Source organism: Dreissena polymorpha, chromosome 4 (assembly GCF_020536995.1).
Source record: "Dreissena polymorpha isolate Duluth1 chromosome 4, UMN_Dpol_1.0, whole genome shotgun sequence".
NCBI classification, from domain to species: domain Eukaryota; kingdom Metazoa; phylum Mollusca; class Bivalvia; order Myida; family Dreissenidae; genus Dreissena; species Dreissena polymorpha.
In genome coordinates this window covers 20,135,050-20,156,776 of record NC_068358.1, presented here as the reverse complement: position 1 = coordinate 20,156,776, position 21,727 = coordinate 20,135,050, and the positions used below count along the sequence as shown (strand labels likewise).

The 21,727-nt window shown below is 34.2% G+C and overlaps 1 protein-coding gene across 2 annotated transcripts in view; it reads right to left on the bottom strand.

Moving 5' to 3' along the window:
- Positions 1 to 20,947, bottom strand: part of LOC127877435 (peptidyl-prolyl cis-trans isomerase E-like) — a 45,374-nt gene extending 24,427 nt beyond the window's left edge. The window contains exons 1-8 of one of the 2 annotated variants that reach the window (XM_052423308.1): positions 20,843 to 20,947; positions 17,372 to 17,470; positions 16,263 to 16,306; positions 12,592 to 12,618; positions 9,632 to 9,713; positions 6,996 to 7,108; positions 3,840 to 3,975; positions 1,097 to 1,176 (exon numbers count right to left, since the gene is read on the bottom strand). In XM_052423308.1, coding sequence (XP_052279268.1) covers positions 1,097 to 1,176; positions 3,840 to 3,975; positions 6,996 to 7,108; positions 9,632 to 9,713; positions 12,592 to 12,618; positions 16,263 to 16,306; positions 17,372 to 17,470; positions 20,843 to 20,873 — 612 coding nt within the window. In that variant the 5' untranslated portion in view covers positions 20,874 to 20,947. The remainder of the gene's footprint in view (positions 1 to 1,096; positions 1,177 to 3,839; positions 3,976 to 6,995; positions 7,109 to 9,631; positions 9,714 to 12,591; positions 12,619 to 16,262; positions 16,307 to 17,371; positions 17,471 to 20,842) is intronic. The other variant, XM_052423309.1, reaches the window with a different exon arrangement.
- Positions 20,948 to 21,727: the final 780 nt, after the last annotated feature.

Here is a 21,727-nt window from a genome sequence, read left to right as displayed (position 1 = left end):
TCTGTTAAAACAAATTAACCAAGAGATTGCCAAGCAATATTGTCCCCTTTCATTTTCAGAATGTTTATTATTTATTTATTTTTATTTTTTGTTGCCATAGCAACCAGAATTCTTGACGTAGGAACAAAATTAAATGACATGCATAATCTCCATATTGCCATCTATCCATGTTTCAAGTTTCATGAAAAAATATGAAGAACTTTTAAAGTTATCACAGGATCCAGAAAAGTGTGACAGACAGACAGACTGACAGACAGACTGACTAACAGACGGAGAGCAAACCATAAGTCCCCTCTGGTTTCACCGGTAGGGGGACAATAATTACAACAGGGAAGTGTAACAAACAGAAATCAAAATATAAGTTAAATATTTGCCAAGCAAATACAATTTTTTCGTAAATAAATAAACTCTAATGATTCAGCTACTAAGAGAACATGTTTTTTTGTAACATATTACATACAATTTTAGTAAATTAATGTAGACCAATCACTGTGATACTTTTTATATAAATATATCATCTTAAATAACTATTTCTCTATATTGTCCAAAAAAATTAAATGCTTTTAAATACATTCAAGCTAATATTAAGATACTAAGAAATATTAATTCAATCATCATTTGTTTTTACATTACCCACAAGAATTTAATTTATGATCAAAATCATTCCACCTTTGCAAACAAAGATGACCTTTTCAATAATATTTATTGTGTGTATGTGGGTGTATGTGTTAATATAGAAACATTTTAATGAATATTTTCTAAACACTTACAGCACCTTTTTTATGCAATCATGTTTGTTTGTTTGTTTTATTGTGTTGTTTTATTATGCAGTGTTCAACAGTATTTCAGTCATATCAGTGGTCAGTTACACGACGCTTACTTTTCCAGAGAAAGCTGGTTTACCAGTAATTACAGCACACACCTCTGCCAGTAACTGACAACTGCCCTACTTAATTTAGAGGTAGGGGCAGAATGGCCATAAAAAGAATTTCATTACCAATGCCCACTTAAGTTATGCCGCCCCGCCAATTTTTGAAACCACTGTCCTCTTATATGTAGTAGAGCACTCTACCACTTGTGCTAACAAAAAGGATACAAATGATGGAATAACTCTGTGAAATGAACTGCCTTTGTAACCAAATCCTTTCTCGTGAGTACAAAGGCAACGAAAATTTTCTGAAATGTAAGTCACACAAATAATATACTAATGAATATACTTATAACTGGAGTCATATAGCTCAGACTATTCTGTGAATAATCAAGAAACAAATATAGAACATTTTCAATATTAAACTAATATGTTTCTAAACATCATTAATATTTAACTTTCAAAATATTCTATAACAAAATAAAATTTGAGAAGTTGAAAACACAAAATTATAGAAGTATATATTCCAAAGTTGACAAACAGACAAAGGGCAACAATTCTCCCAAAAATTATATACACATATACGTTAATAAATTATGATGAATTTGGGCAAAATCAATCAGCTACAGAGATGACAACACAAGCTTCAGTAGACTATTTATATAATATAGAAGAAATACAGACTATTTATATAATATAGAAGAAACGAAGACTATTTATATAATATAGAAGAAACGCAGACTATTTATACAATATAGAAGAAAAGCAGACTATTTATATAATATAGAAGAAAAGCAGACTACATGTATTTATATAATATAGAAGAAACGCAGACTATTAATATAATATAGAAGAAATGCAGATCATTTATATAATATAGAAGAAACGCAGACTATTTATATAATATAGAAGAAAAGCAGACTATTTATATAATATAGAAGAAAAGCAGACTATTTACATAATATAGAAGAAACGCAGACTATTTATATAATATAGAAGAAACGCAGACTATTTACATTATATAGAAGAAACGCAGACTATTTATATAATATAGAAGAAACGCAGACTATTTATATACACTAGAAGAAACGCAGACTATTTACATAATATAGAAAACAAGAGCTGTCACCATAGGATGACATATGCCCCCTATAAACGCTTTGATAGAAGTTATGAGCATTTTTCGAAACTTAACACAGATTAAGAAACCTAAACACGGACCCTAATTTTAAGGTCAAGGTCACAGGGGTCAAAATGTTTGTGCTTGTCCATATACACATGAAGGTTATATCTCAAGGGACATAGAAGTTATGAGCATTTTTCAAAACCTAAACGCAGATTTAGAAACCTAAACGCGGACCCTAAGTTAAAGGTCAATGTCACAGGGGTTAAAATTTGTGTGCTTATGGAAAAGTCTTGTCCATATACACATGCATACCAAATATGAAGGTTATTTCTCAAGGGACATAGAAGTTATGAGCATTTTTCTAAACCTAAACGCAGATTTTGAAACCTAAACGCAGACCCTTAGTTCAAGGTCAAGGTCACAGGGGTCAAAAATTTTGTGCTTATGAAAAGGCCTTGTCCATATACACATGCATACCAAATATGAAGGTTATATCTCAAGGGACATAGAAGTTATGAGGATTTTCCGAAACCTAAACGCAGATTTCGAAACCTAAACGCGGACCCCAAGTTCAACGTCAATGTCACAGGTGTCAAAATTTTTGTGCATATGGAAAGGCCCTGTCCATATACACATGCATACCAAATATGAAGGTAATATCTCTAAGGACATAGAAGTTATGAGCATTTTTTGAAACCTAAACACAGATTTTGAAACCTAAAAGCGGACCCTTAGTTCAACGTCATGGTCAAAGGGGTCAAAATTTTTGTGCGTATGGAAATGCCTTGTCCATATACACATGCATACCAAATATGAAGGTTATCTCAAGGGACATAGAAGTTATGAGCATTTTTCGAAACCTAAACGCAAAGTGTGACGGAAAGACGGACAGAAGGACGGACAGTCCGATCACTATATGCCCTCCTTCAGGGGCATAAAAAGCAGACTATTTATATAATATAGAAGAAAAGCAGACTATTTATATAATATAGAAGAAACACAGACAATTTAAATAACATAGAAGAAACGCAGATTATTTATATAATATAGAAGAAAGCAGACTATTTATATAATATAGAAGAAACGCAGACTGTTTATATAATATAGAAGAAACGCAGACTATTTATATAATATAGAAGAAACGCACACTATTTATATAATATAGAAGAAAAGCAGACTATTTAAATAATATAGAAGAAACGCAGACTATTTATATAATATAGAAGAAAAGCAGACTATTTATATAATATAGAAGAAACGCAAACTATTTATATAATATAGAAGAAACGCAGACTATTCATATAATATAGAAGAAACACATACAAAAAGACAGTATTCTGCTGAAAAATGTTGGAGCCCAAAATCCTTTCTTTACAATGATCTACACATGCAAGTAAGTCAACTGTGCAAGTTCCATCATTATAAACTCAGTAGTTAAAAGGAAGTTAAACAAGAGCGCCGCATAGCGGGTGCCAACGCTCGGCATTGGGTGCAGTTTTGAATAAATGAAAGCTTGTCAGAAGTGACCTTGACCTTTGACCTAGTGACCCAAAAATGGGTGTGGGGTGTAGAACTCATCAAGGTGCATCTACATATGAAGTTTCAAAGCTGCATGTGGAAGCACTTTGATTTTAGAGCCTATGTTAAGAATTTAGCACGAAGCGGACGGCAGATGCTGGATGGCGGACGACGAGCTGGCTATGACAATGCCTAGCTAAAAATCAAGACTTTGCCTGTACAAAGAAAAGGGCCATGGTTATTGCCGCCCACTATTAGGAGGCATAACAAATAAACAAATTGTTTATTAACAACAGAGCAAACTTTGACAATAACAACAAAAGGTACCTGAAGTTTTTGGGACCACATCTGGTCGCAGCTGAATAACAATCCTGCCCGCCTGTTTATTTCCTATTTTCATGTCCAAGAACACCTGACAATTTGTTTTTGTACGCTTTGGAGCCGTTTCTGTCACCTGGTAAAACTAATATTTATAACTACCCATATATACTTTCATCCCACATAATGTCTCTTTGCATCCTTAATAATTCAAGTTACTAGCTGTAATAACAAAATGTTCATATTACAGTGAATAAAATGTCTGACAATATAATACTATTTGCAGAAGTGCATCCTCATAAATCATCAGGACTGTAGCATTTAATCTACCTCTTCAATGATCAGATGTTTCTAAGAGACAAACATAACCAGTTGTACAAAAATAACAAAAGACATAATCGTATTTCATTCAATTCATATTGTAAACATTTATTTATTCATACAGATATTTCATATGATAGGTCCTTTTTATATGACTCCTTAAGCATGAGAACTCGACAAGTTTCCTCTTGCACAATATGTAATATTGCTCACATCCTTCAACTGACATCACAATCATATTTTGATATAAAGTATCTATACATTTAGTTGTGTAAATATCGTTTGATTATGTTTGCAATATTGAAGACAAACTTTTGTATTTTTAATCAAAATTATATGACCTTATCTACCTCATATGCAATTCCAAGAAAGGTCTTTGCATATGGTATTTATGTATAAGGTTTGACAAAAATTTTTAATCTTACATTAAGTTATTGAACAAAAACTTTACCATTTCAATTAAAGAGGCCTTGGCCTTTATTCAACCATTCATATTTTATGTAGGAATTCTATTCAAGAAGTTTAATTTGAAAATAATACTAGAAATGGCGCGGCAGAGGCCAACGCGTATCCCCACGCCGAATGTTTGACCTAGGTGTGCCCCAGGGTTGGTAATGGGGCCATGCATAGCTGAGATTGACCATATTGTCATAAGAGAAGTTCATCATCAATTAGAAGTGAATTGGTGTAGAAATGAAGAAGTTATAGTAAAAGGCAATTTTGGGTGGGTGTGACATATGTGGGCAGGGCGCCCCAGGGTTGGTAATGGGGCCATGCATAGTTGAGATTGACCGTATTGTCATAAGAGAGGTTCAGTATCAATTTGAAGTGAATCGGTGTAGAAATGAAGAAATTATAGTAAAAGGCAATTTCGGGTGGGTGTGGTCTATGTGGGCGGGGCGCCCCAGGGTTGGTAATGGGGCCATGCATAGTTGAGATTGACTGTATTGTCATAAGAGAAGTTCAATATCAATTTGAAGTGAATCGGTGTAGAAATGAAGAAATTATAGTAAAGGCAATTTTGGGTGGGTGTGGTCTATGTGGGCGGGGCCCCAGGGTTGGTTATGGGAACAAGCATAGTTGAGATTGACCCTAATGTCATAAGAGAAGTTCAGTATCAATTTGAAGTGAATCCGTGTAGAAATGAAAAAATTATAGTAAATGGAATTTTTTGGTGGGTGTGGCCTATGTGGGCGGGCGCCCCAGGGTTGGGATTGGGGCCATGCATAGTTGAGATTGACCCTAATGTCATAACAAAAGTTCAGTATCAATTTGAATTGAATCCGTGTAGAAATGAAAAAATTATAGTAAATGGAAATTTTTGGTGGGTGTGGCCTATGTGGGCGGGGCGCCCCAGGGTTGGGAATGGGGCCATGCATGGTTGAGATTGACCGTATTGTCATAGGTGAGGTCCAGTATCAATTTGAAGTGAATCGGTGTAGAAATAAAGAAGTAAATGTAAAATAACCTAAAAAAATGAGTGATAATTTCTGACGCGGCCCCACCCCAACCCCTATAACTTTTGACCCAGGGGTCAGATCAAAATTCCAAATAGTGCAGGGTCGCACATATGCTCATAGCTACCATGTGTGTAAATTTCAAGGTTCTAGTGCTTTTAGTGTAGGAGGAGATAGTGGCCAGGACGGACGGACAGACGGACAGACAGACGGACGGACAGACGGACGGACGGACGGCGGAGATCACCACAATATCCCCACCTTTTTTTCAAAAAGCGTGGGGATAACTACACCACTTTCTTAACTCTTTCAGTGCTGGAACCGAATTTTGAAGGCCTTTGCAAACAGTTTGGATCTAGATGAGACGCCACAGAGTGTGGCCTCTCATCTGGATCCAAACTGTTTGCTATTCTTATAGTATTCTTTGGAAAAAAAACGAAGAAAATGCTAATTTTAGTAATTCAGCAGACGAGATTTTAGCAGACGACAATTTCCCAGCATGCAAAGGGTTAACAATTCAGGGTAACAAGGAGAGTAAAGATGCCACAATTACATTCCACACTTGATCTTAACAATACTTACCACTTGAGCCATGAAATTTGAAATTCGTTCAATCTAATAGGCTTGTTACAAAACCTAGAGCTAAAAATATAATATTTTTACCTTTGACCTTCAAAAGTTACCTTGCATTTGGAACTGTCAAACCATGCATAAAATTTCGCTTACAAGCGTCCTTCAAATCTAGAAAATGTTATTGCCTGGAAGGGATGGATTTAATCTTCTGCCTGACATTTGACCTTCAACATTGGACGTAAGGGTTTGGTTGATAAGCACAACATACAATCCCATTATTCACAACATTTCTGCAAAATTTTATTGAAAAACAAGACTATTGTCAAGCAATATGGCCCCCTACTGGTAAAACTCCACCATTGTCAGAATTGTTTATTATTTTTTATATTTGTTGCCATAGCATTCAGAATTTTCGATGTAAGAACAAAATGAAATGAGGTGCATAATCTCCATATTGCCATCTATCCATGTTTCAAGTTTCATGAAAAAATATGAAGAATTTTTAAAGTTATTGCAGGATCCAGAAAAGTTTGACTGACTGACACACAGAGCGCAAACCATAAGTCCCCTCCAGTTTCGACGGTAGGGGACAATAACCAATTTTGGGAGACTGTATTGTCCAGACATTGATTATGCCGCAACTTGTACATAGTATACCTATATATCATATCCTCCATCAATTATGGTGGGTCCAAACATTGCCCCGTTCTTTAACTTAAAATAATCTTTCAATATATATTGACCCTTTAAACCTACTCTAAAGCCAGAAGACATAAGGAGACTCTAAAGCCAGCAGACGTAAGGATAAACATACACTTTCTGTCTCCGCAGGTCGTTTTGCAGAAGCATCAGACTCGCCTGCCTCCACTGTGTCTTCTGTCAACGTCTCACCAGCATGCTCCTGCAACCAGGTGTCCTCTGACCAAACTGAATTACAAACAAATAACAGCCCCTAAAATATTTTATAAGATAAATGAAATACAAATGAATCTTCCCAAGATGAAAGTTTTCTTACAAACATGGAGTCTAAAATGCTATTGAAAATACTTTTAACCATATAAGATTAGCTTTGACCAGTAGACAGTCAGCACAGGCTAATCAGGGACGACACTTTCCGCTTAAACTAGATAAAAAGGGACTTCCTTTTGGTAAAAAGGGACTTCCTTTAAACGAAAAATACCATTAAAACAGAAAGTGTCATCCCTGATTAGCCTGTGCGGACTGCACAGGCTAATCTGGTATGAAACTGACGCACATGCATTAAGCCCAATTTTCACAGACTTGTCAAGGCACAACTGGTGAATTGCTTAACCATCACACACATCTAGATCTAGAGCTCCTAATATGCCAATAAGAAAAACAAGAGGGCCTGAAAGGCCCAAATTGCTTACCTAAGACACAAAGGAACTGACCTGTTCTGTGCAGCCCAAGATATAATTAGAGCAAATTTTCTGCACAAGTTTCATGAAGATCGGACAATATATGTGATCTTTTGAGTGTAAACAAGGTTTTACTATAGCCATATAAGGAAAAATGCCCCTGGCGGCCATGTTTTTCAAGCAACCATAACCATTTTCGAAATCGTCCAAGACATCATTGGGATTAATCTTCTGACCAAGTTTCATGAAGATCGGACAATAAATGTGGCCTCTTGAGTGTTAACAAAGTTTTACTAAAGCCATACATGTATAAGGAAAAATGCCCCGCCCCTAGCAGCCTTGTTTTTCAAGCAACTGGAACCATTTTCAAACTCGTCCAAGGTATAATTGGGTCAAATCTTCTGACCAAGTTTCATAATGATCAAACAATAAATATGGTCTCTGGAGTTTTAACAAGGTTTTACTTTTATTTAAATTAGCCTTATATAGCCATACAAGGAAAAATGGCCTGCCTCCTGGTGGCCATGTTTTTCCAGCAACCATTTTCAAATTCATCCAAGATATAATTAAAACAAATGTTCTGATAAAGTTTCAACCAGAACCATTTTCGAACACATCCAAGATATCACTGGCACAAATCTTCTTACCAAATTTCATGAAGATCAGACAATACATGCGGCCTCTAGAGTGTTAACTGAGGAGCTGCGCCATGAGCGCATGATACGCCCGTCGTTCGCCAATGAAGTAGTAAGGTAATAAATAACCCTTTGAATCATTTTTTTACTTCAGTTTATTTGTATTTGAATACATGGTTTATTTTATAAGTACATGAGCATGGAGCGCCGTCTCCTTGACATTCATACCATATCTTTTTTTGAGTATATGTATGCATTTCTTTAGAGGATATGGAGTTGAAGTAAACCTGTTATAGATATTTTGACCAATAATAAAAGAGAAATGTAGATGGGTAAGTGGTAGTGTACAATCGGAATAGAAAAAAGCTCACCTTGTTCAATTTTTCAGGGATACTATTTCAATGGAGCATAATGTATCATCTTGCAACATCAATTTAGATATTAAGATTGTGTTGAAATTTGAAAAAAAATCCATCGAAGGATATTTGAGCTACAGTAGGACATTCAATGAAATCACGAAATTTTGACGAACAAAGTCCCATAACTCTGGAACGACAATTCAGAATTCCGTCAAAAACGAAAGGGGATCAGGGTTTATCAATATTAAGATTGTGTTGAAATTTGAAAAAAATCCATCGAAGGATATTTGAGCTACAGTAGGACATTCAATGAAATCACGAAATTTTGACGAACAAAGTCCCATAACTCTGGAACGACAATTCAGAATTCCGTCAAAAACGAAAGGGGATCAGGGTTTATCAATATTAAGATTGTGTTGAAATTTGAAAAAAATCCATCGAAGGATATTTGAGCTACAGTAGGACATTCAATGAAATCACGAAATTTTGACGAACAAAGTCCCATAACTCTGGAACGACAATTCAGAATTCCGTCAAAAACGAAAGGGGATCAGGGTTTATCAATATTATGATTGTGTTAAAATTTGAAGAAAATCTGTCAAAGGATATTTGACGTAGCGTACGACATTAACAGACGGACGGACGGACAGACGGACGGACGGACAGACGCGGGGTATACCATAATACGTCCCGTCATAGACGGGCTTATAAAAAGGCAAATGTTAACAACGCACAAGGCACGACGCACAAGGGACAAAAGGCGATCACAAAAGCTCACCATGAGCACATTGTTCACAGGACCTAAAAAAGCTTAAAAACAATTTAGACCACTAAAAATAACTTTGGATAAATTGAAAATTCTAACAATTAAGAATGCTTGTAACAAACCAGCTATACATTCGATTGCATTATATTTCAGATTTGTTAGATGTTTGAGCTTAAAATACAATCTGATCAAAGCATTCATAACTAATTTGTCAAAACATGTGCAGATTTTCTGGTTGATAAATCAGTTAAACAGGATATATTTCACATGATACATTATTGGTCAATTACAAAATATCTCTCATTGCTTACCAGCCTTTGCATGTCCTTCCTTTACTTTCATTGGCTTTGCGACATTACAACGTATCGTCTTCCCAAACAGCTCAGAATCATTCTAACAAATTCAAAAAGAAGACCATATGTCATCATGAATGTAATTACCTCAAACTCATGAATTCTGATTTTTCAGTAACCTCAATTAAATTTTCGTTTTTTGTGTCCGTATCCATTTTTTTTAACAGAACTAAACTTAAACATTTAAAGCAGATATTCGATTAAACTCTCATTTACTACCTTTGGGCAGCCTTTTTAACATGTTTAAATTTATAAAAGATTAAAAGTAAAATATATTTCTGGAAGCCATAATCAAAAACCAAGAAATATTGAATAAACAAGAGGGCCTGAAAGGCCCAAAGTCGCTCACCTGAGATAACAAGATATTGTTGGTACAAATCTTCTGACCAAGTTTCATGAAGATCGGAAAATAAATGTGGCCTCTGGAGTGTTAACAAGGTTTTACTATACCCATATAAGGAAAAATGCTTTGAAGCCATTTTGTTCAAGCAAACATAATTATTTTCGAACTCATCCAATATATCATTGAGACCAATCTTCTTACCAAATTTCATGAAGATTGGACAATAAATGTGGCCTCTAGAGTGTTAACAAGGTTTTACTATAGCCATATATAGCCATATAAGGAAAAATGCCCCGCCCCTGGTGGCCATGTTTTTGAAGCAACCAAAACGATTTTGCGAACTCATCAAAGATATTAGGGCTGCAACAATATACCGGTATATCGGTATATATCGCAATACGCAATCCGCATATTGTATTGCGATATGATTTTCATCATACCGGTACGAAAATTTTACAAAAATTCATTCACATTTCGTCCAGAAAAGCCATCCGAAATAATGATAAAAAGGTAAACAAAACAAAGCAGGGAAAATTATTTTTTACGTAAAAAAAGCATTCTAAAAAGTGTATTATACGGAGTAGCGTTGTTACATGGGAGCATTCATTCGATGCTTTTGAACAGATTATCGTTGAATTAATTGCGCACAGCTGTAAATGTTTCGTTCGATTCTGATTGGAGCATTATTTGCAATCCGAATTTCGGAAACACGCTTCCAAATTTGAATGCTAACGCGACAATAAAAAATTATAGCGTCAAATAAAAAGTGCTTTATCCTTTGTCTCAATAAAAAGCGCGCGAAAATTGTACAGACATGTAGAACTTCGCATGGAAAGTATGGGTGTATTTTGTGTTGTATAAAAACGGGAACATCACGTCAGCTGAATTACGCGTGTTCAGTGGGAAAAACGCCCCGGTTGGACGTTATTTCATCACATCTTTTAATAGTAACAATTGCAAAAATGTATTTGATACTTAAGAAAATTTGCGAATGTTTGTGTTTCTTATTATTCTTGAGCACATTTATAGTAAATATTTACCAAAATTTGCTTTAAAATTGGAATTTATGGGATTATTGGGTAATTGGCAAGTTATAATTTTGGTACAAGTTAGCAATATATTGCGATATATTGCAATACGGGTTTTAAAACTGACAATATATTGCAATACGGTTTTTGGCGTATTGTTGCAGCACTAAAAGATATCATTGGGACAAATCTTCTGACCAAGTTTCATGATGATCGGAAAATAAATGTGACCTCTAGAGTGTTAACAAGGTTTTACTTTAGCCATATAAGAAAAATCGACCCGCCCCCGTGGTGGCCATGTTTTTCAACCAACCGGTATCATTTTTGAACTCGTCAAAGATTTTATTGGGATGAATCTTCTGACCGCGTTTCATGAAGATCGGACTATAAATGTGGCCTCTAGAATGTTAACAAGATTTTACTATAGCCTAATATAGCCATATAAGAAAAAACGTCCCGCCCCTTGGCAGCCATGTTTTTCAAGCAAACGTTACCATTTTGGAACTCATGCAAGATATCATTAAACAAATATTCTGACCATATTTCATCAAGATTGGACAATAAATGTGGCCTCTAGAGTGTTAACAAGGTTTTACTAAAGCCATATAAGGAAAAATGCCCCACCCCTGGCGGCCATGTTTTTCAACCAACCAGCATCATTTTCAAACTCGTCCAAGATATTATTGGGAAGAATCTTCTGACCAAGTTTCATGAAGATTGGACAATAAATGTGGCCTCTAGAATGTTAACAAGATTTTACTAGAGCCATATAAGGAAAAATGCCCCGCCCCTTGGCAGCCATGTCTTTCAGGCAAAGATTACCATTTTTAAACTCATCCATGATATCATAGGGACAAATCTTCTGAGCAAGTTTTATGACGATCGGAAAAAAAATGTAGCCTCTAGAGTGTTAACAAGGTTTTACTAAAGCCATATAAGGAAAAATGCCCCGCCCCCTGGCGGCCATGTTTTTGAATCAACCTGCATCATTTTCGAACTCATCCAAGATGTCATTGGGATGAATCTTCTGACCAAGTCTCATGAAGATCAGACAATAAATGTGGTCTCTAGAGTGTTTACAAGATTTTACTATAGCCATATAAGGAAAAATGCCAAGCCCCTTGGCAGCCATGTTTTTCAAGCAAACGTTACCATTTTGGAACTCATCCAAGATATCATTGAGACTAATCTTCAGACCAAATTTCATGAAGATTGGACGATAAATGTGGCCTCTAAAGAGTTAACAAGGCAAATGTTGACAACGTACAACGCACGACGGTCAAAAAGCGATCACAAAAGCTCACCATGAGCACGTTGTGCTCAGGTGAGCTAAAAACAGGAAAAATAAGACTCCATAAACATTTTCCTAACAGAAATTTATGTCCACTAGTCTTTTATTTATGGGTAATGACTAATTGCTTAAATATACAGTATAACATTTAATATAAAAGAATAATTAAATTCTGGATGACTGCCTTGCTAGATACACTTTAATATTATACAGATGTTAATGAGTATACTTCAATAATAACAAAGCCACTACATACCATGTTATCAATAGCTGCAGCAGCATCCTGAAAAAAAAAACAAGTCCTAAGATCTACCTTTTCAAATAATTCTTCAAATTGCTTCACATTTAAAGAGAAAACACACTTTCAAAATTTCCTAAACAGTATAGTTGAAAGTTAAGCAATTTTTTACCTTTTTACCTAGTTACCAACAAATGTACAAATACTATAACGAGTAACAATATACAAATATAACAAGCCATAGATGGTGATACTGCTTATTGTCAATCCAAGATTTGTAATATATCAATCAAGGCAAAACCTTACGTTGAAATTAAATGCCAGAGTTCAATGACACAAAAAGTTGTTCCACCATCTTTGACATTTATTCTTTTATACGAAACAAATACATACATGTAGTACTGTAAAACGCTGTGTATTAAGCGCACTTTTTAAACCACAAAATTTAATTTTAAAAACTTGGTGCGCGTTTTACACTACTACAGCCATGCCAAGAGATTTTTTACCTGTCAGTTACCGAGTTACAGTAACTTGCACCATTCTGCTCCCCAATGTTTTAACTGTAACTATGTAGATAATTGTGCTATATTTATGATCTGAATATAGATGGACAAACGTTATAAAGTTAATATTCATATTTTCTACCTTTTTCAGGTACGTATACAACATTTAAATCCAATAAATTTGAAGACGAAAATGAAAAACAAGGGGAAGCCATTTTTATTTTAATGTTTTTGTTTTTTTCCCACAGATTTTTTTGCTTCAAAAAAATTTTTCCCGATTTTTTTGCTTCAAAAAGTAGAAGCGGGTTATAAATAAATGCGGGTTATACACAGAGTTTTACGGTAACTCATTGATCTACATGTATGTAAGTCACCTGTGTTTTAAAGCTTGTAATCAACACCATATCCCAATAGGCAATTGTGAAGGATTTAAATAATATATTAGATGTTATTAAAGATAAAAATATGCTAATATGAATAAATATGTATATCCTTTAGTTGTCAAATTAAACAAGACATGTGTCCATAGGGAACGGATGCTCCCACATTCCATGCATGTCTCAAACTTCACTAATCCCCCGTTCCCACAGAGCTGCGACTTTATGACGATCCCGATCAAGCCACGATCTAAAAAAGGTTTGGATCGAGGCGGATAGATGCCGATCGGAGTCTAAATCGAACAATATGGCGAATTATGGTCTTCATTTCGACTTTTTTAATTCTCTTTTTGTTTCTTGTTGGCCACGATCCTGTTACGCTTGTTTTGATCATGTTCAAAATAAACGTGGCGAGAGCGTAGAGCTCTCCAATCATGACGACTCTAGCGTGACCATACTGCGCTTATGAAGACTCTACTACATTTCTCTTGCGATTTATCACGATCGGCCACATTTTCAGTCGCGCTTTGATCGTAGTAGAAGCAGCGTCTATGTGTGAACGGGAGGTTACAGTATGTCATAAACAAGCTGTTTCAGGCCCAACTTGGCTAATGACCTCTAAGCCCAACTTGTCTTATAACCTCTAAGGCCCAACTTGACTTATAACCTCTAAGGCCCAACTTGACTTTTAACCTCTAAAGCCCAACTTGACTTATAACCCCTAAGTGTGATCTTGACCTTTGAGGTAATGAGGAATGATACACCCAACAATCACTCTTGAGTCTTCTACATGTAATTGTACCGGACGTTATTTTTGTACTACAAGATCAATGACATAGTTACTGCCAGGAAATTATCTTTTTGGCCAAATTTAATCTTTGACCTCTAATTGTAACCTTGAGGAACTTTGAGGTAGGGAAACAGATTTAACACAAGAAATGGTTTCTCGTAATGGTGGTGTCATTAATGGGAAGTTGGAAGAATTAATAATTTAAATTAGTTTTTAAAAAACCCAATGAACGCAAAAACTTTCTACTCAGAATGAATTTTGAAATATCGATACAAATACTGTGAAACCATTAATTTTCGACAGCACAAAATTTCGTCATTTTTATAAAAATGACGATTTCGTCAGCACTTAAATTCGCCGATTTCTGATTTTGAATTTTAAAAAAATGCGTCAGTCAATATCCGATTTGTGTGTAATACGTATTCGCGATCAATCGCAGTTGCGAAAATTCGTGGTACGAATGCGGGAACACACTTGAGAATCACTGCAGGAGGTGGGGCCTGTTTGTCACATGCCAATTAACTAGTCTTTTGTTATATAGGGACAGTAATGGACCCTCTTAATGTATGCCATTCACATGTTCATTGTTATGATTAGCGGACAAGTGGGATCGAATAACCGTTAACGAGTGTTTGTAACAGCGAAGCCACTTACCAATTTGTCTTATTCTATTATTATAATTGCCATACTGATAACAATCTTATGGGTATGTGTTCTAGTTGGAATGATTTTTATTAAAATGCTGTCAATACCGTTTTAAAACTGTTTGTGTTATACGAAAGAGGTTCCAGTTTGTTAAGTGTTGTTTTTTTTTCTCAAATAAAAAGCTTTTTTTATTCTGATATCAACATTAAAATTATAAACTCTATGTGTGTGTTTGTTCATAAAAAGTAAACTACCGGTATATAAATCAATAATGTCGATAATTTAAAAATAAATAAATTGATACATACAAAATAGTAATAAGTGTGGTTAAACGCAAACAATCAAACAACAAACAGCAATTAAAATATTCTTTATTAATTTGTGATAAATACGCATGTTGATCACACATCGTCATCTTTTCATTTGGTTTATTGTCTTTTATCGGCATTCGCTGCGTGATGGCTAATATGCAACACCCCTGAAAAACACAATGCACCTAATGGGTAATAAAGTTATAAACAATTAGCGCTAATTCATTACCATTCTACATAAACGAAGTCAACGCATTCGATACAGCTGTACTGCACACGCGTTTTAAAGTAGTGTAACGTGTCAGTTAAGTACCTTGTGTAATCTACATCCCTTTGTGTCAAAACCGGATTAATCTTGATTACGAACCACTAGTGAATGTGTGCATGGATTATGTTGGAATTTGATGCCTCATGTCTACGGTAAAGTTTTAAAATATTGTTCAACTTAGTGTTTGTTTTTGTTCAAACATAGAGCATGATTGTTCGTTAGGATCTTAAAATCGCCGATCGGTCGACTGACGAAATTTATGAAAATTAATGCCTGACGATTAATAATGGTTTCACAGTAGTAGAAAAGCATATGCAATTTATGAAGGATTGGATAATTTTTACAGGAAAAATTATTTGACAATAGGTTGAATTGTAAAATTTAAAATTTCAACAATACATGCTTCATGAAAAAAAGTGCTGAATATTGTTTGTGATTATTTATAGGAATTACATGTGATTATTTGTCTGAAAAGAGGACCAACTTAGCATCTTCAGAGATTAAAGGTAAATTTTGTTTTTCCCTATGTTGGTTTTAGGTTGCACCTTTTTAGAACCATGCAAGGTAGACCATAAAAATGTTCTGCTCAACGGTGACACTACTTTTGTTCAATGGACACAATTTACAGAGTGGTCACATGACGTAAAGTTATGTATTTAGGAGCATTATAACATAATAATTATGTTAGTCATTGTGTTTGGTTATTGCGGGTGGGGCAAATTATTTTTTTGTCAAATTTTGTTAACTTAAACCATGATTCACATTCATAATTTGAAAATGGAAAAAACAACATACCTCTGCTAATTCAAATTCAACAAATGCAAACCCTCTGTGCTTTTCTGAAATTGAATGTTAAATTTTGTATAAAGTATTTTTTAATAAAAATATTTATACTAGGAAATTTATAAAAATTATAATAATTATGATATTTTCATATTTACATAAACTTTAATGATAGTCAAAAGAACATTTTGCTCAAATGTTGATAAATAATCAAACTATTAAACATTTATTAATGAGTAAACCAAGACACATTGTAAAATCTCAAATAGCAAAACTAGTATAAATAATAAATACAATATTGAGTCATTTTACCAAACCTGGTATGGATTGCAAGATAGTAACATGCCTGGACCTTCTGTTTTAAGAGATGGAATTAATTTTCAAAAAAACGTGTGAATGATTTTCGTCATGTAACACAAAATCTTAAAACATAGGGTAAATAAATCTCGTACAGTCGTACTATTAAACAAAAGTTGATACAAATCTAACATAATTAAACTTCAATTTCTGAAAATAAATAACTGTATTGTGTATTTTCTCTCCAGCTAGAGCAGTATTAGTTTCAATGTAGGTTTTGTTCATATAATATAAAGGAATAATGCAAGAAAGTTAGAATGTTGTAGATTCATAGAAAGGTGTAGGTCTAGTGCTCCTGACAAATATGAGCCTAAAGACAAAGGTTAACTGTGACGCCAGTGTGATTCCTCTTCTTCTTTGTACCAGGGTTTATAACTTACTATATCAGCAAAATTATCTAAATAATTAAGTAACTGATTGGTTAGATAAATAATCAATTGTGTCATTAAATACTGTATTGCCATGTTTTTGTTCTTTGTGTCATGTTTAACATTTTGTCATGTTTAAATTTTTAATAATATTAATATTAACATTTTAATTATGTGTTTTAAGTAATGAAATTGTATGTGCTATGTTGTTATCATGTAAATGTTTTAGTTTATAAGTCGGCTTTAAAAGCTCTTCAGAGCTTGTGTTTAAAATGTTCTTATATACCTGACTTTATAAATAAATATTACTTGACTTGAAAACTTTTTTAAATATCCAACAAGCATTTTGAAACAAAAGTAAACAAGCATTTCCAAACAAAGATCTGTCATTTTTACCTGTTTCATAGTCCAGTGGAATATTGATGTCTGTAACATCTCCAAATGGGATGAAGGCAGCATGCAATATCTTCTCATCTACTTCTTCTGATAATCCACCTATTTTTTAATCACACAAAAACAGTGCATTGAAAAGCATCGAGTTTTAAAATACTGAAGTGTAATAGAACGGGTTCCTTATAGTCTTACAACTCACGAGGCGTTAAGGGATCAACTCTTATAAAAAAACTAAGAAACTAAGAAAGTTAACTGTTATCTCTTACTTTCACCCTTTATTGTTATGAACACGCTACACTATGCAACCCTTGATTTTTGCCGCGATTCTCGCATCACCGCAATCGATGCAATGTGACAAATTGCGGTGATTCCGAGCGACAAGAAAATTTGGGTGATGTCACAGCGACCGTCGCGCGATGTATCTCGCTGTTTCGCCATCAGCGCGAATCACCGCAAATCACCGCGAACCGCCGTGGTTCACCTTTTTAAGAAATTAACATTAAGGGTTACACTACATTACATGTACATGTAACATATATGTATACACTTACATTATACATTGCAATAATAAAGCTTTTGTTGTTGTTGTATGCAATGGGCGTATTAGCTAAAATACTCCCGTTCCGACATTAACGTGATGAAGTAATGTCGGAAGCTTTAACGGCTCCAAATTAATATAACAGCGCAGAAGAATGATCATGCAATAATTATTTAACATAACATGTAAACATTATTTAACTAACTGCATTAGCAGAATGTTTATTAAAACTTACAATCAATTATATTCCAGGCCCGAATACACTACCACTGTTCAAATTCCATATTGTTGCAATATACATGTAGCGTAGCACTGTGTAAATTGAAAGTTGCATAGTGTTTCGTCATAATGGTCGGTTATAAATACCTTGTTTCTCTACATGGTATTTGATTTCGACGAAACTAATAATTTGGTAATTTACGAGAAATATGATGTAAGTTTTCCATTTAAACATTGATCTTACCGTGTGTGTTAATTGACGTTATTAATTATGTTAATACTTATTTTTGCATTTCATTAAGAATTATAACGTGTAGATCTAGCCCTTTTGTTAACAGTGTTTAGCAAAATATTCGCGCCTTAAGACACGGGAAATTGTTTAAGTAACACTTTCATTTAAAGGTTAAATGTAATCGGTCGATTGCATCTAATTATTTGGACTACAATATGCTATACTTATTTATTTTCTGTTTCAGGCTCCAATGCGGATAACTCGTGTTACTCGCGTTAATTGCCGAGCATTGTACATACATTCACAATGCTTGATAAGCCGGAAATCGGAAATAGTATTACTGTTCTATTTTTAAGTACATGTTATTATAACATCGTGGTAAATAATTTGTTGTTATTACATCATTGCCTATATATTAAAGCCGTTAAACATGGTGTTTGTTTTGCTGAAAAAAACACATGAGTATATCAACGTAGCACTTAGCGTTCGCAGAGTTCAATAAATTTATGATGATGTATAATGTACATGCATTTCTCTGGGTTTTCAGATTCAATGTTCTCTGTGCTTCGCAGTTTGTATAAAAAATCAATACTTGCACACTCGTATACCTTGACCTTGTACATTGCCGCATAATTTTCGCGCTCTTTTGTAGGGAAATATACATGATGACTATATTGAAAGCATTTGTAAACGTCGTGTTAACATTAAAACATCGGACGTGTGTTTCGGATTATAAATTTTTATTCTCATTTGGGAATTTAACGGAACATTTATACTTATGGTATATTTGTTTTGAATTGTATATTAATTTGTAACAACGGTTTACGTGTGAAAAAAAATGTTTTGATAATATTATGCATTAATAGCACAATTTCCAGGAGGAAAACGTTTTTTACATGAAGGCGTATGACGCAATAAAAGTGTTTTTTTTTTGTAAGATCATATTGTATCAATCTAAATTTAAATAAGCTCGTCCAATGAAAGCTGTGTTCCACATTATGCGCTGTACTCTTTACACTTAAAAATGGCGTAGTCATATGGTTAAAAAATTGTTTTAATGAAATTCTCAACATATTAACGGACATAAATGTTCAAGATTATTTTTTTGATGTTGGATTATCGGAAAATTGTGAACATTAGAAGCGTTATGTAAATGTTTAAAGTTATCGATATGATTCGGTTTCTATGCATGAATTGGCAAGTCATCGTTGTCACTGCGATCACGTCGAATTGCGGCGAATCGCAGCGAATCACCACAACATTGAGGGGATTTAGCGCGAAGATTATCTTGCTCTCCCGCGACGTCCGAGTGACGAGTCACGTGAAATCGAGTGATTTTCCACCCAAAAAGCAAAATGCCCGCCTTGACCGCAAATTAGGCAAAAATCACGGGTCGCGTAGTGTATCAATATGAAGGACATTACCCTAATTTAGGGTTTCAACAAGAGTTTCACTCCCGAATTATAAACACTTCACACTACAAGTAGACACGTACAAAACAACTCCAGATATAATAAGTTAATACAGCAAAATGAACAAAGCCTCATAGAAAAGAGAATACAGTCAGTCAACCAGTTTAGAATAACCTGGCAAAAAACGTTAATTCTTTTGACCACAATGATTTCTTTTAGCATTTAGTGTCAATGTGAGAAGATGTAAAAATAAAGGGTACAATTTATTTTGTATGATATCAGGTTACGCCAGACGGCATATGCAGTTTTTGTCAAAAATAGCCAATTAAAGATCACCCTTCGGAAAATTATTAAAAATCATTCAATATATAGAATTAGTATTTCAAAACATTTTCATGGCATTTGTTTTCAATCAGCCAAAAGTGATTTTTGAAAATAATAAAGCCTTCTATATCCATATGCACATTTCAAAACATAACTCATTCAATCAGTTCCGTTTAACTTTGACGCATTTATCCCCCCTGTAAGCATAATACAAAAGCTTTCTTGCTAAACCTTTGTTAATTTATTCGTTTACCTAATGTATACCTAAGACACTTATCATTTTGTTTTTATTGAGGCATTATGAAAAATTAAATACAAATCAATCGGAACTGCTGATTATCTGGAACTGGTTGACAAACTGTAGTTTTTTTCTGTGTTATTGATATGATTTTGTTTTTCGAAGCTAATTATTTCTAGTTACATCCGATTGACCTATAACGTTGATTGTAATGTAACAACAACTACTTTCTAAATGTTTTGCTTATTCTTTCAGCAAGCTTATTAGGTATGAACAGGTGAAACTGTCGAAGAATAATCAAGCTATCCGAATAACGTTTATATCAGAAAACTACTGCACTGTTAACTGGTGTGTCGCGAAAACCTGTGTTTCTATGTAAAATGAAACAATATCTTCATAAGTTATTCCAAATATTAATATTTTTGGGGAAAAACTTTTAAAAATTAACAATAAATTAAAAACTTGGTTAGTTTTATTGTATTTACAATAACATAATACAAAAAAGTCTCACCGACATACACCAATCGTTTAGTGTTCGCCATTTTAGGTTACATGCCACTAATGTGTATTTGATAGTTGATGTGCAGGTGACCTCAGACAGAGTGGACTTTCCAATGTAAACTTTTAGTGGGAAAAAATCTAGATACGCAGTAACCGGTATTTAAATTTACTCCAAGTGTCCAGATATTGGCAAAAATTTATGATTTAGATTCTTAAAAAACAGTAGATGACAATGTTATGTTGCCCTGTATCCGAAAAGAAATCGGGAGAAGACAACCGGTATATCGCTAAGGAAGTGCCCATTCATCAGATGATTCAAAGATTTCTTCATATGTGGGATATGTGGGATATTGAAATCAGAAATTTGCTTGTATATAAATGCATATAGTTTTGAAAGTATCAGTATCAAAATGGGTATGATAAATATCATTCTTGTATAATATGATTATAGGTGCTACCTAATTTACGGGCAAAAGCTTTTTAAGTTTTTTTGATAACCATGTATTATTAATAAATATATGGACATGATTGTGTTCAAAATATGATAATTGTTGCAATAATTTAGTAATGCATCCAAAAAAATCAATCTTAAAACGAGTTACATGTTCCAAGCTTGAAGATCTAGCATCTTATATATTTTTTTGTTTTCTAGCCACAGGAATTTATAGCTGGTTCGGTGTCTGTGGTATAGTGGATGGGGTGTCTGCTAACTGGCTTAGTCACTGGGAGGTCTCTGTATTGATCCTTTAAGTGGGAGCATTCTTTAGATAACCCTAAAGACATACTACAGGCTTTTTCCGCCCTATGCCACGGGTCCGAAATTCGGCCCCATTCCCAATGCAAATCTGGTTGTTTTTTTCTCAATTGAAAAAAAAATCCCAATTCCAAAAAAAAA